The sequence below is a fragment of the Tachysurus fulvidraco genome, chromosome 20 (genome assembly GCF_022655615.1).
Source record: "Tachysurus fulvidraco isolate hzauxx_2018 chromosome 20, HZAU_PFXX_2.0, whole genome shotgun sequence".
In the NCBI taxonomy this organism is placed as follows: Eukaryota; Metazoa; Chordata; class Actinopteri; order Siluriformes; family Bagridae; genus Tachysurus; species Tachysurus fulvidraco.
The window spans coordinates 17,446,159-17,466,015 of NC_062537.1; the positions used below are offsets into that span (position 1 = coordinate 17,446,159).

The window sequence follows — 19,857 nt, forward strand, 5'->3', positions numbered from 1 at the left end:
GGTTGTATTCCCAACTCACGCTCAGTGTATCCTGGACCCCACACACCACACATTTACAGCATTTAGCAGACACACTCATCCGGAGTGACTTGCATTTTTTATTTCAATTTACACAACTGAGCAATTGAGGGTTAAGGGCCTTGCCCAGGGGCCGCCTGGTGGGCATGGGATTCGAACTCATGACCTTCTGATCGGTAATCCAACACCTTGACCACAAGGTGTATTTACCACATCCCCACACATCGTCTATCACCAAACTTACAGGACAAAATGCTTACTCAAGACGAATAAATGACCGGACTGACTTGAGCACGTATTTTTTAAGTCGTTTGTGGAATCTTTGGCTTTCCATAGTGCAAAAAAATAAAAAATAACGGGAGACTCAGACACGCGCCACTTCGGTTCAAGCGCAAAAAGAGCAAAACCGAGAGAGGAGACACGCAGAGGCAAGAGAGAGGACACAGCAGAACAGAAGAGAAACTACACTGTCTGAGAAAACAGCGTCTGAATTACTAACACACTGAGCTTTTATTATTATTATTATTATTATTATTATTATTATTATTATTATTATTATTACTAGTTAGTGCAGATGCGCAGTGATGAGGAATTTAGTCTGAATTAGTCTCAGAAGTTGTGACGTGACGTTCTGGGATAAAAATGGCACAAAGAAAAGTTTAAACGGGAAAAATCCGAGGTTTTGTGGTCGTATGGACGGGAAATCAGCATCGGATCTTTACCCCAGGATGTTGTGCTGGACTCCGACATCTCCTCCTAAATAAAGCTACACAACTCTCCTTCTTTTTGCACTGGATGGCAAGTGGAGCTACAGGATTGTGGATGTGAAATAGTTCAATACAAAGCGATTAGGGATGGAAACGTCTCATTTCTTTTAAAGAAACAACAACAACAAAAACAACAACCAAATAAACAAGAAAAAAAAAAGGAAAAAATACAAATAGAAATATAAATAGTGGATCACCGCGGGTTCATTCGGATTTATCATGATTTTATTAAATATTCTGGCACTCCTGTTTTTAGCAGGTAAGTCAAAGAAAACACTGCAAATAAATAATCTAAACTCGTCACATTAATGTTACTGATAAATGGGAAAAATGTGGTTCGTCACTTTATGTATATATATATATATATATATATATATATATATATATATATATATATATATATATATATATATATATATAAACCGAAACTGTAGCTGTAGATATTCGTGTATATATATATATATATATATATATATATATATATATATAAAATAATGTCATCTAATGTGTCTTTACAATGTGTTTGACAATTTTGTATGTTGTCTATGTGTTGTTAAAATTCTTGAATGCTTTTAAGTTTGTACTTTTTATAGTTTTATACAAATTGGAATCTACAGTATATATCCGAATATCTAGAGCTAGCAGTATATATATATATATATATATATCATTTCATGTATTATATATATATACATATACATATATATTTTTTATTTTATTTATTATATTATATTTTATTATATATATATATATATATATATATATATATATATATATATATATATATATATATATATATGTATATCTATATATATATATATCTATACTATATATATATATATATATTATGCAATATGTATATATAATTGAGTGCTGATAAATCTAGTGATATGTTTCAAAAACAGTCATTTGTATCGAACATCCTATTTGTGTTTACTTTAAAAGATTGTTGCATGTATTACTTTTGATAGTGACCTACACTCGTTTCATCAGTCATTGTTTGTTTGTTGTTTTGTATTATTTATTTATTTATTTATTTATTTATTTATTTATTTATTTATTTTTCAAATATTCAGTCACATATCGATGCAGAAGAATGAAACATGACGTCATGTAACTTACCTCAAACAGTGTTTGGATCTTACTAGCAGCCTACAGTATCTACATTTATTAGTCATTATGCTAGTTAGCCTGAACAGCATGATATTAGCCTTATTCATAAGGGGAAGAAATCTGGTTATAGAGCTCAAAGTAAAGAATGACTTTAGAATCAGAATGTTTTGAAGTTAAATCACTGAAATCAAATCATATACATTCATTATTTAGAGAAGTTAATGAAACACCACTGAACACTGAAGTTAACATTCAGCAACAGCTAATAATCATTCAACCCAACAAATATTAGCCATTAGCGATAATTTTTTTTAATTTTAATTAAAAAAAAAAAAGCTAACCAGAAAACAATTTCAGGGGAAACTGCAGCTTTTAGTAAAATGGTAATATTAACTATTATAGATGTTTAAAACACCTTAGAAAATATCTTATACTGGTTTCCATTTACAAAAGTTCCAGTATCTCGCTAAACAGCTAATGTCAGCTAATTGTGTCTTTACAATGTGTTTGACAATTTTGTATCATACCCATAATGCAGTTCTGTGTACTGTTTTAACTCTTGCTATTACTATACAGTAGCTTTATACAAATTGGATTATATATTTAGTTGCTGATTGAAGCTAGTCATGTGCTATCTGGATAAATAATCAGCCCTAAAATTCTTCCTAAGTATAAAACTAGCATGTGTTTGTGTGCTATCAGGTATTTAGTTAGACAATGTTCTCAGCAGAAATCAGCGGTACAATTTTTAATGCTCAGCATAAAATTGGTGACCAAAACCCTTCAAGAAAATGAAGGCATTGCATATAGCATGCAGCCAGTAGCTAACATAGTTAACCAGACACGGACTGGCCACAAAAGACAAATACATTCTATGGAAAATAACTGTTACTGCACTTTAAATAAGGATTCATGAAAGCAAAAGAAAATATTTATATTAATTTTTATTTTTGAAAAAACAGCAGTCCCTGGACTATTATAGTTGTTTTTTAATGACTAGCTAATGTTAATTTACCTTTAGCAAATCACAGATCACTATTTATGAGCCACTATTTTGCTTCATTCTGTTTTGTAAATATCACATTTCACATCATCTATTAAGTTAAGGGTTCAACTAGTTAATATTTTGATTAAAATGTCTCAGAAATAAAAAAAAATAAAGTAGCAAACAGTAATGTCTGCTTAGCAGGCTGCAGTAATAAGAACTGCTTGGTTAGGGTTGATTTGCAGGCTGGTTATTGTAAGTGTTTGATATTAGCTGATCTTTATCTGCCTTTATTCTCAATTGTGCTTGTACTAGCCTCTTATTTATTTATTTATTTATTTATTTATTTATTTATTTATTTATTTATTTATTTATAATTTGACTGTGTAGTTCTTTCGTTATTGACAAGTTAATCAATAATCAGATATTGACATGTGTGCTTTGGTAGTCGCTGTGCAAACCATGGTTGCTCAGTAGTTAAGGTATTGGGTTATGGATTGAAACGTTGTTTGGCCATCGAGCTAGATTCTTCCATCACCTAATCGTTTTTAAGTCACTTTGGATAAAATTATCAGCCAAATGAGTAAACATAAAGTGTTTAGACAGGAACTGAATGATTAACTGACTCAGAAAGTCAGGAGTTCAAATCCCAGCACTGCCAAGAGGCCACTTGAGCAAAACACTTAACCTTCAGCAGCTCAGATGTACCTTGCTTCAGATGTAAGCTGTTTTGTATAAATATGTAGGCCAAATGGTGGAAATGTAAATGGAATCTGGGTAATTCCACCGTTTCTCAGTTCTTTCGCATATACAGCAAAATCCCTTGTGTTCAATTTAGCTCTTTACTATTCAACATTGAATAAACATCTGCAGTGTTGAATAGAATAGTGTTGAATAAACACCCACAGTAAACTCGGTTATTTCAGAACAGAGGATTTATCCAGGTACAAAAATGTCCACAGTGCTGAAAACATGAGCAAATTACAGTCTCAATCCCAGGACACACTTCAAATCTACTTCTGCACAAATTGCAGTCATTCACAAAATGTGAAACTGGTTATATTTCATTTTCAATTAGTCTATGCAGCGCTTTTAACAGCAGCCTTTGCCAAAAAGTTGTTTCTTAGATATCAGTCTCCAGACTGCTAATGATAGAGGTGAGTTAGCTCAAGATGAAAAAAAACGACTAGAGGAATTGATATTTAGAAAGAGAAAGGCTTGCTGACAACAGAGCTAACAGAAACATTCACTTTTATTCAGAATTTAATTGTTACTGTAATGTTTTTTCAATAATTCAAGAAAAAAAAAATTGTGTACTGTGGTGGCACGGTGGATTAGCGATTAGCACATTGCCTCTATCCTCTGGGGTTGGGGATTCAGAGTGTGATGGGGGTCCTTCCCAGTCCAAAGACATGTATTGTGGGCTGATTGCCATCTCTACATTAATAATACATTTATGGCATTTGAGAGACGTCCTTATCCAGGGCGACTTACATTTATCTCATTTATGCAACTGAGCAGTTTAGGGATTAGGCCCAATAGTGGCAGCTTGGCAGTGATGGGATTTGAACAACCTTGTGATCAATAATCCAACATCTTAACCACAGAGCTACCACTTTCCCGAAGAGTTCCTATAACTTGTCCATAGAGTGTGTGTCCAGATGTGATGGGTTGGAACCCTGTCAATGGTGTCCCCTGCATTGAGATCTCTAGGATAGACTCCAGGGTCCCTGTTCCCCTGTGTAGGATTCCAGAAAATGGATAGACAGATGAAAAATAAATGAAAAATGAATTGTCTAGAACACCAGACACTTTCTGCACTAGCAACCTACAGTAGCTACCATTGCCATTAGTGAAATTTGCATCTTTTAATATTAGTCATTATGCTAATTAGCCTAAAAGACATCCTTATAAGTAAATAATCACATTAGAATCAGTATTGTTTTTAAGTTGGAACACTGAAATCAGATCGTATATATTCATTATTTCGAGAAATGAACAAAACACCGCTATGCTAAAGTTAACATTGAGCAACAACCAATAATAATTCAACCCAACAAATATTAGCCATTAGCAATGTCAGTTAATTGTGTCTTTCCAATGTGTTGACAATGTTGTACCATACCCATAATACAGTTCTGTGTGCTGTTAAAATTCTTGAGTGCTTTTAAATTTGTACTTTGTATAGCTTTATACAAATTGGATTATATATTTGGTTGCTGATTGTAGCCAGTCATGTGCTATCTGAAATTCTTCCTATGCATTAAAATAGCATTAAATATGTTTACATTACAGTAAGCATTACAAACTCAGTCAAGTACACAGAATAAAGTGTTAGGGTGTAATGCATAAAAAATGGTTTGAGTTAATAAGAACACACTGTCGAAAGGGTAGAATGATCAGATGACTTGTTCCTCTCTGAGCAGATGAGCTGGCTGCTTTCGAGAACGGCGAATGGACAGCCCCCATGGACTGTTTAAGGGCGAGCGAGATGTGTAACCAGAACGCGCAGTGCAGCTCGCGTTTCCGTATCATGCGACAGTGCCTGGTGGGCCGAGACCGCAGCGCCATGCTGGAGAACAAAGAGTGCCAGGTGGCACTGGAGGTCCTGCAAGACAGCCCACTGCACCACTGCCATTGCAAGAGGGGCATGAAGAAGGAGCTGCAGTGCCTGCAGAGCTACTGGACCATCCACATGAGCCTCAACGAAGGTAAACATCAACATTTGCTACTGTATAAAGATCTGTTCAATATACCAGGATTTTCCTCATATTCCTATTTAGGACGGTTTAATTTGTGTTTGATTTAGAAAGTAAGTACCTTTGTGCAAAGTTTTTTTTGCTGCTGTTTACCTGCAAAGCCTTTTATTTTGGACAAAGGAAGAATCACACAAGTTCTCATTATTGTCACAATTCTCCTGTTGCATCTCAGTTCCCATGGTGACAAGCACCACCTGCTCATGTATTGCAAGATTTTACAGGCACGGCAGGGTATAAGTGGACAAGCTAATCCAGAACTAATCCAAAACAGGTGCACACAATCAGGTAGTACAGCAATGACAAGACAAGGGGTGGAGACAGGACCAAAACAGAAGCAAATGCAAACACAGGCACATGACGCTTGGTGGCATGGGAACCATGCTGTGAAGGAGAAATCCATGACAGCTATAGGTAATCTTATTATTTCTCTCTGGATCAGTTTCATAAGAGATTGCATTGCACAAAAACTCTTTTTTGGCTGTAATGATCACAAAAAATGCCACAAAATCCCAGAAGGACTGATTAAAATAACATAACATAACGCGATGAAACATCTTGCACAGGCCTACAGTATTATGCATCGAGTACTTGTTAGAATTTTACCTACATTAACAGGTGAACAATAGACCGGTTGTGCTCTAATATCTAGATCTATCCATATCCTAGAGTGCAACAGCGAGTTAACAAATTTGCAGTGAGCTAAACAAAGTATAGAAGCATAAATGTGAGCTTGTATACTAAGTCTGCCAATTTCCTATTTGGGTTAAAATGCTTGGTGCTTAGCACATTTGCTTCACACCTCCAGTGTTGGTGGTTAGATTCCTGCCTCTGCCCTGCATGTAGAGTTTACACAATCTCCCCATGCCTTGGACGTTTTCTCCAGGTTCTTCGGTTTCCTAACCTAGTCGAAAGACGTGTTGTAGGCTGATTGGCATCTCTAAATTGTCCAGAGTGTGTGAATGTGTATGTGTGCAGGTCTGTGTCATCCCTGAGGCTCCTGGGAGAGGAGGATCACGAGTTTGGTTGTTATTTAGCTATTTCTTCTGAGGTTGGCTCATGACCCTGTTTAAAAAGAAGCTCACGCTGTGTAATGTGCTCGGTATTGGACTCATGTATGCAGACAGACAGCTGAAAGAACTTCCACTAACAGTACTGCTGTGAGTCAGGAATTTCTTCGGACATTTAGAGAGCTTATGAGTTTTTTAGAGGCTGTAAAAAGAGTGTGTGGCCTTCCTACTGTCTCAACGTTACTGAGGTCAAAAGGAACAGTGTACTGTTTTAATATGTTTGTGTTTCAGATGGTTTTATGTTTGTACTCTATTGTAGTGCAATGTCCAGGGCTTTGGGTAGTGCAAAGATTACTGTAGGTGAGTAAGTTTTAATCCTTGAACTGCCTCATATCTGCTTTTGAGCTCTTGAAATAATATTTATAGAAGACTATAATAGAAGCAAGCTCATACCAAAGCAAACTTAGCTGAAGTAAGGAACAGGAAGTGATCAAAGACCTCCATATGGTCCATAGGATCTTCAGTGTTGATAAAGAGTTACTTTAACAACACTGAGGTTTTATTCAGCACACTCCAAAGTATTATTCCTGTTCTAAAGTAACAAATTTCCAGCTCTAACAATTTATTTATATATTTGCGTTACCGGTTAAGGCTCTTGGTTTTTGATCAGGGTTCAAACCCCAGCACTGCCAAGCTGCCACTGTTGTGCCCTTGAGCAAGGCCCTGAACTCTTTCTACACTAGTGTTGCTGTATCATGGCTGCTCTCTGAACATCCAAATTTCGGATATGCGAAGACAGAATTTCACTGGGGTGCACGGTGGCACTGGGGGGCACTTGTGTGTGCGGAGTTTGCATGTTCTCCCCGTGCCTCGGGGGTTTCCTCCGGGTACTCCGGTTTCCTCCCCCAGTCCAAAGACATGCATGGTAGGTTGATTGGCATCTCTGGAAAATTGTCTGTAGTGTGTGAGTGTTTGAGTGAATGAGAGTGAGTGTGTGTGCCCTGTGATGGGTTGGCAGTCCGTCCAGAGTGTATCCTACCTTGATGCCCGATGACGCTTGGGATAGGCACAGGCTCCCCGTGACCCGAGGTAGTTCGGATAAGCGGTAGAAAATGAGTGAGAGAATTTCACTGTGCTGTAATGTACAGTATATGTGAGAAAATCTAAAGGCATCTACTTGAGTTTCCGTCTCCAGACCAAACACATACACATAATTGGCACCCTGTTTAGTGTGGCTCCTTACTTGAACCACAAGTCCCCTAGGATATACTCCAGGTTGCCCACAGAAATTGGAAGGATATATAATGACTAAAACGGCAGTTTGTAATGGTGAAGTCGTGGCCTAATGGTTAGAGAGTTTGACTCCTAACCCTAAGGTTGTGGGTTCGAGCCTCGGGCCGGCAATACCACGACTCAGGTGCCCTTGAGCAGCCCCGCCAACTGCTCCCCAGTATACTGTTACTGTTATAATGTCATAATCTTACTGTTACAAAGTACTGACACTGGAAATTCCTTCAACAAACACTTAATAAATATTTCCTCAAAGTAACCATATAATCGGGTACAGATGTTGATGTTCAGGTGCATTAAAGATGCCCTGCCAAACGTATTTCATTACTTTTGTGTTAATGTCTGAAGTTTACCATGGACTCTGTAACTTTTTTGTGGAAAAAATTCCTTGGTTACCTTATTTCAAGCCATTCTAGTGTGTGGTATTGAAAGCCTGCAGGAAGACTCAGCTCCATTTGTGCCAGTTCTCATTAATATTCAATGAGCTATGCTGCTTGGCTCCGATTGGCTAACCGCTAGGATATGAGAGCATGACTATTCATTCACCCAGCGCAATAAGTAGCCTAGGCTAGAGGAACTTTGTTTACAATCACCTGGAATTGCGGCAGAATGGCTTCTTCGGGTATATTGACGTTCAGCCATCCTTGCTGTATAGGAAACTCACTGAGCTACACAAATTCTGTGGGTGCGGTCTCAAGTGGGAGAGCTCATGAATAGTAATGAGCTCCATCATTTCTACGTCACACGAGCAGCTTTTCTAACTGACCTGATTTCTCAGCTTATTTCTTTTCAGTGGCTAGAACTGACAGGGAGGTACTGTAGCAGTTCATTTTCACATTCCCGACACAACACAAACACAAACACATATGGACCTAACACATCTCAAAAAATACAAGTAAAGACTGTTTTCTGTGGAAGGGCACCTTTAATAAAAAAGTTGTTTGAGCTGCTGGTGTAGAACACGAATCATGCCCTACTGACCAATCACAATCGATTTTACCTACAATGGAAGTTTTAAGGCAATTCAAATGTACAGTTAGTATTTTCTTTGTCCATCATTCATCAAAAACTTCATCAAAATGAATTGTAAATGTCTTTCAAGTCAAATCAAGAAGCTTTTATTGTCATTACAACTGTATATAGCTGTTGCAGTACACAGTGACATGAGACAACGTTTCTCCAGGATCAAGGTGCTACATAAAACAAAGACAGGGCTAAGGACATGTAGTTAGTCTTAGCCACATAAAGTGCAACTGTGTAACCTGGTGCAAACAGTGCAGGACAAGACAAACAAGACAGACAAGATGGTGCAGGACAAGACAGTGCAGGACAAGACAGACAAGACAGTGCAGGACAAAAAACAGTGCAGACAAAGTTACAAGACAATACAAAAAGTACAAAAAATGCAATACACAAAAGACAATAAACAGTAACAGAAACAGCGCCGACCGACCGGCGTATATACTGTATGTTCAAACAATATTTGGTGCAGTAATATTAGAATGAACACAGTTTCTTAGCAGCAGGTCCTTTGGATAATATATAGAGTTGTGCAAAAAACAGCAAATGACTGAAATATTGTATAGTAAGTGCGTAATGACTGAGATATTCATTCATAGTCTTTCATTCCAATTAATGTGACGATGTGGAGTTCTAAAGACTGAGGGTTTATATACGTGAAAAAAAAAGCCTGTAAAGAATTATCATTCCATCACAATGCAATGCAAACCGGTCGGCCCGATTTCATCTAAAAAGGAAGGTCTGTAGACCTTTATGGAAGGAATGAAGATAATGAGCCATTAAGATAGGAGATGTCTGTTTAGATGCTTTATCGACCGTTCAGACACCCAGGAGCAAGGACACACTGAAGCAGCACAATCTCGACTTATAAGCACGCTCAGCTCTCAGCGGCGTGCTGTTAAAAACCAAAGGTGATCCGAGGTTCCATACAAAGGTACACAGATAATATGATCCATAGAGCTGTGAATACCAGATCTGTGTTTGATAAAAGTGGAAAGATTTTATTAGGAAGGTCACAGGACAGAACTTCTGGTGATTGGATGTGAAGCAAATAATAGATAGGTATGTGTAGTGGAGTTTTCATTTGCGAATGAAATGCAGGGATGATGCAGCTGATACAGAGAAAGGAAGAGAGAGAGAGAGAGAGAGAGAGAGAGAGAGAAAGTGGTGAGGCCAAGGGAGAAGTTTGACCCAATAGTTACAAGGAAGAGATATTTTTACTTGCCGTTATGTAGTGCATCACCTTCACCACCAGTAAGCGAATTCTCAGAAAACTGGAAAAGTGAGCCTCATGGGGAGAAGTTTGAGAAGGTCTGCCTTAACATTTCTTCAGTTATCCCTCTGAGGATCCAGTAAAAGTTTCAGCTCAACAGGAGCAATCTTTATAGGAATTCATTGGCCATTACCCGCTACCTTTGTAACAATGTGCGCTTCCTCTCGTACAGATTAGAGATGTAGCACAATACAAACGGTTTAAATGATTCGGATCGGAATAAATACGAATATGAGTACAGATGACATAACAAATAGGAGAAATATCTGTAGATATAGTACACAAGGCATCTGGTTGAGAAGATATATATATATATATATATATATATATATATATATATATATATATATATATATATATATATATATATATATAAAGGATGCGGCAAAATAATTGCGTTTTTTTTTTTTACGCAAAAAAAAGAGTGTTTTTATTGTTGTTCTTGCCATTTTCATGCTAACACACAAGAGCAAAAAAAAAACCTTTTCAACTCACATCACTCCCACATCAGGTTCAAATCCAAATACACGGATAAGGATACGGATATTTGGAGTACTTAACCGATAGAGATCACAGCGCTGGAGAGTGTCACTGCATCACACCCCTAGTGCTGAGAGATTTGCATTTTGGAACAAACTCACACACTTCTATTAAGAGCAGCGATGTGTACGCCGAGACCGACTCCGGACAATGGGAGACGATGTCTGGGAGAAAGCAAGAATAACAGTGTGAAACACGGCTTGTGAGTGTTTGGAGTGCAGCTAAAGGATCTGGAGTGTGTACACAGAGTGTATTTGATTATACAGCAGGAAAATGGACATATATCTGCTTCCATTTGTGCATCTTTTTACTGTGGAGTGCTTTTACTCCCGGGATTGTGTTAGCGCCTTTTCCTCACGCTGTTGGTGAGTGGCTATAGGAGTTTAGGCATTAAGATCAACGTGAATTATAGATTAGAAACCCATCTGCTTCAGCAGCGCCATTACAAATGAGTCGTATTGACGCAAGTAATCAATGAGTTACACTTTCAGCATCATCGAGAAGCAAACTCGCTAAGGTAAAAAACATACATGCACACACACACACACACACACACACACACACACACAAAACACACACACACAAAACACACACACACACACACAAAACACACACAGACGTACAAAGCTTCCTTTCATCACAGCATGTGTGTATACAGATATGGCTGGAGGGACAGGAACAACTGGAATTCACTTAGTGAATGATGAAGCCTGACTATGCAATAAATATGTGCATTAAATTGTACAGTGATTAAATTCATCTGCTAGCAAAGTAATTAAGCAAATAATTATAACCTCATGTTTTGGTCAGAAACTGTGATCCGATTGGTTGCAGAGGTACAGTATTAGGGACAGAAACTGTGATCCGATTGGTTATAGTGGCATTAGGAGCAGAAATTGTGATCTGATTGGTTGCAGTGGTATTAGGGACAGAAACTGGGATCTGATTGGTTGCAGAGGTATTAGGGACAGAAACTGGGATCTGATTGGTTGCAGAGGTATTAGGGACAGAAACTGGGATCTGATTGGTTGCAGAGGTATTAGGGACAGAAACTGGGATCTGATTGGTTGCAGAGGTATTAGGGACAGAAACTGGGATCTGATTGGTTGCAGAGGTATTAGGGACAGAAACTGGGATCTGATTAGTTGCAGAGGTATTAGGGACAGAAACTGGCTACAGTAGCATTTTGGACACAGATCTGATTGGGTACAGTGCAATTTTGGGTGGATACCAGATCTGATTGGTGACATTTTGGGCAGAAACTGTGATCTAATTGGTTAGTGATCATTTTTGCAGAAACTGTGATTTGATAGAAGCTGTAGAATCTGTGGTCTGATTTGTTACATTGGAAGTAGAGGTGGGACCTTGCAGAAGATAAGGATTAGGATCAAACCTAATATCTTGGCAACATGGGATATATTTGTTGTGGAATAAAAATAAACACATGTTTCTAGTCAAACCCAGCTGTCAAAATGACCAGCATGCACGTGCGTGATTCTGACACGTCTAATGCGTACACACATGTTTGTATGAAAAGACCTGGAGCTGCTTTATGTTTATTCGATACTATGAAGTGTCATTAGTAGAAGCCCCAGTGGAATGCTCATTTAAAGGTCTTCTTTGTACACTCTAATAACCTCCTGCTTATTTCAGCAGCATCTGGCTTCCTCTGTGTGTCTCAGGGCACACAATGGCTCCTGTGCTATTGCTTTTTTTTTTTTCAATCCACCGAACAGTCGGACCCCTATTTTGGGCCGCAGCGGCATCAGCACAGGCCGTCATTAAGATGTTTTCCCAGCGACTCTTTTGTTCTCGATTCCACCATTCTGTCGAGCCAAAAAGCAAGAAGCTTGTGAAAAATACAGGGCACTCTTGAGTGGACCGAACAGCGATGATTACAGCACCACAGAACTCAATCAAATCGACCAAGAGAACAGAAAACCTACAATCCCAAACTTTAGGATGCTCACGCACAGACACACTCATGTGGATCCACTCAAAGCATGGTTATCTTCAGGCTATTCTGTCTGACTGAAGGCATGCTGGGATTTTCTCCCTCAACAGAAATGCACAAATTGACCGAAAAGGTGCAATGGACACAGAAAGAGGGGCAAAACGGAAAAAAGAAATGAAGTGTTTGTCTGAAAAAGACAGACAAAGGAGAAGCCAAGATTGCCTCTGCATTCACAAGGAGGAGATTTATTTACTTCACATTGAACAAATCATTTTACGTTTGTTTACCACTTGTTCTAAGCAGAAAATTCAAATTTTTGCTCTCTTGATTTCTGCACTTAATCCTGCAACAGTGATTCCTTGATATGGAAATATTGCAAAACTAAGAACTTTGGACATTTTCTGAAAATTGAACTTTTTGAAAATCGTATAGAATGTTCATATGGCTGGGGGGCACGGTGGCTCAGTGGTTAGCACGTTCGCCTCACACCTCCAGGGTTGGGGTTCGATTGTCACCTTGTGGAGTTTGCTCCGGGTACTCCGGTTTCCTCCCCCGGTCCAAAGACATGCATGGTAGGTTGATTGGCATCTCTGGAAAATTGTCCGTAGTGTGTGAGTGTGTGAGTGAATGAGAGTGTGTGTGTGCCCTGCGATGGGTTGGCACTCCGTCCAGGGTGTATCCTGCCTCGATGCCCGATGACACCTGAGATAGGCACAGGCTCCTCGTGACCCGAAAAGTTTGGATAAAGCGGTAGAAAATGAATAAATGAATGATGAATGTTCTTATGTGCTGGAGCATTACAAATCCCTTCACTACAACCTAGAAACTTGTTCCATGAAGACATGGATTGACAAGATTAATGAAGATCTCGTGTCCTACACAGAGTCCTGACTCTGAATCTTTAGGAAGAACTGGAACTGACTGCACCTCAGATCTCCTCACCATCCCAACATCAGTGTCTCATCTCACTAATGCTCCTGTGGCAGATTGACACAGATTTATGCTCTAACATCCAGTAGAAAACCTTTCAGAAGAGAAGAGTGGAGCATTTCAACAGTAAAGGGTTATAAAGCTGCAATAGGATTTTTAACAACATACTGTATGCATGCGATGGTCAGATGTCTAAAAATATTTGGCTATATAGAATATATTTCCACTTGCACATGCCGCGATCAAATGTGATCACATCTGGTCGAGATGATCCAATCATTTAAAGGTTTAATTCTGCATCATGGACATAGACATAACAGCCAATATCTGTTTACAAACTCAGCTGATTAGGCTTTAGTCTGTTTTGATACATCATGTCATGTATCTATCCGGCAACTTGATCAATGCCTGACGTTCACTGTGGCAGACAATCACACTTAAACTACATCTAGAAATACAGTCATTTTATTGAGTCTCCAGTCTCTTTACTAAGAAGTCAAGTCAAGTCAAGTCACCTTTATTGTCACATCACCACAGCACATGTGCCTTGGTGAGTGAAATTCTTGGGAGCGAGCTCCAGAAATTGCACAACCATTTACATACAATAGTAAGAAACATAAATAGAACAATTTACAAACAGGTTAAAAAAAATGTGTAAAATGCTCAGTACCGTTGAAATGTGCAAATGTGGAAAATGTGGAAAGGATGCAATGTGCTCATACATAGTCAGTACACACAGTGTACTACTAGACATATATATACCCACACATATGTATAAGTATAAGTATAAATAATATATATATAAGTATAAGTATGATATGCATGTAATATATATGTATCATGTAAGGTGCAACAGACTGTACAGATACAGAAATGTCCTGTGGTACCGATAGCTTATTGTCAGATAGATTGTTATTTTAAATTAAATGCAGTGTGTGTGTATAGTCCCGTGTGTATTGATGCAGTACAAATACTGTGTGTGTGTGTGTGTGTGTGTGTGTGTGTGTGTGTGTAGTCCAGTGATGGTTATCATTAAGTGAAGCAACTAGCATTCTACCTCTATTTTTCTTGCTACTAAAATGAGTAAAAATTCAACATTATATCATACGAGATGAAGAAGACTCTACCGTCTTCGATCCCATTAGTAGCCGCTACGCCGTCACACTGTATTTGCATAATGTTCAACTTTTTCACTTTGTCACGTCACTGGCCACGCCCACATCTTGTCGCTAACGCTTGCTGTTGCTTGTGTCGAAGTCACCAGCTCTCACTGAAAGTTTTCAACACAGCTTGTTCAACTGACCCTGTCTCAGTATGGTCATCGTAGCAAGTATGAAAAGCAAATAACATTTCTGAAACATATTTTGTTGGTTTGGTCGTAAAGTGCGTTGTAAGCAGGAAAAAAAAAAAAAACATTTGTGAGAAAACTTTCTGAGAATTTAGCCACGCTAACTGTTAGCTTTTCCCAAACTGCCACAACAAACAGATCATTTCACAGCTCAACAGTTTAATAGTCCCTTTGTCCATAACTATTCATAACTCAATCGTATTAACTTAAAGAACCTCGACTTTATCCTATCGCTTAGCCCCGCCCACTTCACTATGCCGACTGCATCGGCTATGCCCCGCCTCTTTACTGCTGTAAATTCAAAGCCACATCACGTTGCTGCAAGTATGAGCACTGAGTCAGAGGAGAAAAAGAAAGAAAGATACTGAATTATGAAAAAAAATGGATGAGGCGAGAAAAAAGAGAGTGAAAGTATGAGAGGAAATGGACTGAAAGAGATTGAGGGAGATTAAATGGCATGGGAAGTGACTGAGACTGAGACTGAGGGAAAAAAAATTATTATATTTGACAGATTGAAAGGAAGTGGTTGAGCGAGAGGAAGAGGAGGAAGAGGAGGAGAGAGAGACAGAGAGAGAGAGCAAGAGAGAGAGAGGAGGAAGAGGAGAGAGAGAGAGAGAGAGAGAGAGAGAGAGAGAGAGAGAGAGAGAGAGAGAGAGAGAGAGATTAGAGACGGGGGGTTGGAGTAGGGCGGAAAGAAGTGATAATGATAAAGAGAGAGTTTAAAAAAAGAAAATAAGGCGGGGAGAGGGAGTTTATAATGAAAAGAAAAGTGAAATGTAGAGAAAGAGAGGAGGGTGAGCAATAGCATGGTTATGAAAGAGAACTGTTAATGATAGCGAGAGAGAGAGAGAGAGAGAGAGAGAGAGAGAGAGAGAGAGAGAGAGAGAGAGAGAGAGAGAGAGCATGTGTTGTGTGTGTGTGTGTGTGTGTGTGTGTGTGTGTGTGTGTGAGAGAGAGAGAAAGAGAGATGGAGGGGATTTTAAAGATAATAAAAGAAATTTCAGATATAAACATTTCAATGGTTTCTATTTAAGGAACCAAACTGAAGAGCTGTCTAAATTCTCTGTGTTCCAAAATGAAACAGACACAAATATTTTAGTAACAGAGCTTTCCTCAGGAAGAGCAGCACAGCAGCATACATACAAAACCTAGCAGGTTCTAAATAATAACCTCAGCTCAAATCAGTCAGTGACACTGGAATAATGTGAAAAAATAAAGATTTACTGATGTTACCCTCTGGCTAAATGTTCCTTATATATATATATATATATATCTTTTTTAACATTTTGCATTTTGAACCACTATGTAAATCCCAATTCCCCCTAGCCCTGTACGGGGCACCCCTTCATCCTAGACACTGTCCCATATTACATCCTGGAATTTGATTGGATGTTCTAATTGGTGATGCGATAACACTTAGGGTGCTTTCACACCTGCCTTGTTTAGTTCGGTTGAATCGTACCAGACTTCGATTGCTCATTTGGTGCGGTTCGTCTGAGCAGGTGAGAATGCAGCAATCGAACTCTGGTGGGGACCAAAAGCGGACCAAACAAGCGTACCGAGACCTCCTTGAAGAGGTGGTCTCGGTACGCTTTCAAACGAACTCTGGTACGGTTCGTTTGTGGTGAGAACACGGTCCGAGATCGAATAGATCTAACTGCAAAAAGTATTGTGCATTTTGGACTAAACCAGCTGCCGTAGAGGGTCGTTGGCAATATTTTCGGAAGATGAGCATGTCACATTTTCACAAAAGTAACGCTCGACGCCTCCTGAAGTGTCTTGCGATGCGTCTTCGCCGTTTGCAGTGCATTAAAATGATATTTTCAAGCCGCATGCGCGCTTCATTCTGAAAATTAAGACTTTGCATAGAATTCTGTATACAAGCGGTGTAGTAGATTACAACCACGAACATAATTGCAGCGCGCAGTCGTCTCTACTGTACGCTGTATTCTCCTGTATTTTCCTCTTTTTGTTTACACTTCCGTTTATTCTGCCAATCGAGGAGCAGTTTAGGAAAGACATGTGGCCAATGAGTGATGTGGATGTTATCACATGACTGCATTTTGGTTCGTTTCAACTGGTGCGGAACAGAACGATCAGTTTGGTGTGAAAAGGAACCAAAACTGATAAAAAGCTACAACGTATAATTTTTTGCATTTGGTCCGGACCAAATGAACCGAACTATAGGTGTGAAAGCACCCTGACATTTACATTTACATGTACAGCATTTGGCAGACGTCCTTATCCAGAGCGACGTACATAAGTGCTTAAATCTCTAGCATCGGATACATTAATGCTGGCTCACTAGGTTACATTCTTAAGATACCTTTTAAGTCTTTTTTTTTTTTTTTAATGCAAACGATACGGAAAGAAGTGCTAGTTGAAGTGTTACCTGACTAAGTGTTACCTGTCTAACAGTATCTCATATTTTCATCATCATCACCTCCCTGTTTCTTAATTAAGCAATGAGAAAATGCTGTTATAGGGATATCAAGTATTAAATATTGTGTGATAGAGTGATTACAATTTGTTATTTTTTTAAAGAATGACTAAATTTTTTTTTATCCATTTATAGTTATGTGTAAAGCTGTGGAATGTTCTTTCATGGATGCAGATTTAACCATTCTGGTGATTTAAACATCAGCTAATCTTATTAAATTACGTACAGTATCGATCAGGTCCTAGTCCCATAATCATGGCTCATTTGTCCTGTCTTTCAGCTGCCGTTTTTCTTTGTCTTTATTTCCTGCGGCTCTTCTTGTTTCTCCTCTGTCCGTGTTCCTCCTCCTCTTCCATCTCTCATTCTCCCCTTTCTTATCAGTTTCTTTTTCCTTTGCTCATTTGTCTCATCTGCTCCTCTTCCTTATCCTTTTTACGCTCTCTCTCACAGTCCTTCTCTCTCTCTCTCTCTCTCTCTCTCTCTCTCTCTCTCTCTCTCTCTCTCTCTCTCTCTCTGCGCTTCAAAGTTCTGTCAGTACCAGCAGTATCTCGGTGTGATCTCTGACACACACAGAGTCATGCTGGGACAGAAATCACCTACAGAGGCTCCGAGTTTAGAAACACAGAGCTGGACGCATTTCCGTGTTCACACCCGACTGGGTGAATCCCCCCATCAAAAAGAAACAGGAAAAAGAGAATGACAGAGAAATAAAACGAGCTGGAGATGGGGAGAAACACTCTGGGAGAGTAAACTGTCTCTGTAAGGAAAGTAGAGTCCAGAGACAGCAGGAAGCTGGATGGGAGACAAAAAAAAAAATTATGACAGAAGAACAAGGAGAAGGAGAAAGCTAGAAAGGACAGAAGACAGAGAGGAGAAATGAAAAAAAGGTATCAAAGAGAGAAATAGAACATTAGAGACAAAGAATAAAGAGGATGATAGAAAAGACAGATCTGAAAGTCTCTCTCGCGGTCGCCACATTGACGGAAGCAGTAGCTCAAATGACGTAACGTTTCTCTGAGGTCATCACAACAGTTCCAAACCGAAGTGCTGTTTTTAGGCTCAAAACGTAATTTAATCACAAATTCCCTGTCCACTTTATTAGGAATCCCTATACAACTGCTCAGTCATGTAATTATCCCATCAGCCAATCACGTAGCAGCAGTATGATGCATACACTCATGTAGATACAGATAACGAGCTTCAGGTAACGTTCGCATCAAATAATGTGGAAAGTATTGAAAGAAAGAAAGTGATTTTGGTTGTCGGTGCCAGATGAGCTTGTTTGAGTATCTCGGTCTGTCCAAGAGAACGGATGATGGAGTTAGCGATAGATCTGTGGGTGGAACTGGGAACCTTGTTGATAAGAACTCAAAGGAGAACGGGCAAAGTGGCTGATACAGTAGGAAGGCTGTGGTAGCTCCAATAACAACTGTTTATAAGTGGCACAGAAGTGGCGCATGCGTACGGCTCTCACACGGACGGAGACAAGGAACCATGAGGTCATGGGGTCATGGAGTTAAAATAAGACATTAAAATGTTAGAAGGATTTAGTTCGAATCTCTTTAAAGAGATTTAGCACGCAAAGGGTGTGATATTTGGTCTTTTTTTATTGTGATTTTCTGTCTTTTTCTAAGTACCTAGTTAAAGGAGCCACAAGCTGTTACGATGTGGAGGTCTGGTATTGTGGAGTCAAAGAAGGGGAATAATCGCTACGAGCCGTACACAAACATCAGTGGAGGAAACAATTACCTTTAATTTTACTAGGCTTCTACATCAAAGCTTGAGGTTGTCGAATTACTACAGCGAAGGACATCGGCTTCACTCCTCATAGCCATAGTACAGGAAACTGAGAAACTCTCAGGCTGAAATACAGGCAATGCTGCTGTACACACACACACACACACACACACACACACACACACACACACACACACACACACACACAAATTAGTTTTGCTAGGCAGAACCAACCAGATTTCTTATAGAAGTTTTACACCAGAGGACATTGTGAACAGAAGGACTTTTAATTTAGTGAGAAAGGCTTCAACTGCTTGGTAGCGATGACACGCAGCTAGCAGAGCTGTGTATTACTTTACAATCACGGTTTAGGATAATTTAGCCTCTTTGCTCGCATTATACTTTCACCTCTGACACCAATTATCCATAATGCTAACAGTGTGAACACACCCACACTCACACACACACACAGCTCTGGGTGCTAGAAGAATGTTAGCATGCTGTAGATTTTGAAGCATATATATAATATATCAACAATATATCTAACAATATATTGCTAGAGTTCCATTTCTTCACTACTGTAAATTGCACTTTTTTTTTTTGCACGTTTCTTTGCATTAACAATAGGATCACGGTGTTTACCCAAGGGACTAGGGGCTTCAAGACAACACTATTT

The 19,857-nt window shown here is 39.0% G+C and overlaps 1 protein-coding gene across 4 annotated transcripts in view; it reads left to right on the plus strand.

The window, feature by feature from the left end:
- Positions 1-405: 405 nt before the first annotated feature.
- The window catches only part of gfra2b (GDNF family receptor alpha 2b), a 111,925-nt gene continuing 92,473 nt past the window's right edge, over positions 406-19,857 (plus strand). For 2 of the 4 annotated variants that reach the window (XM_027175430.2, XM_027175433.2), the window contains exons 1-2: positions 407-1,044; positions 5,310-5,594. In XM_027175430.2, the coding sequence (XP_027031231.1) occupies positions 1,005-1,044; positions 5,310-5,594 (325 nt within the window). In that variant the 5' untranslated portion in view covers positions 407-1,004. Of the gene's footprint in view, positions 1,045-5,309; positions 5,595-19,857 lie in introns of all 4 variants that reach the window. The other 2 variants (XM_047805266.1, XM_047805265.1) reach the window with 2 other exon arrangements.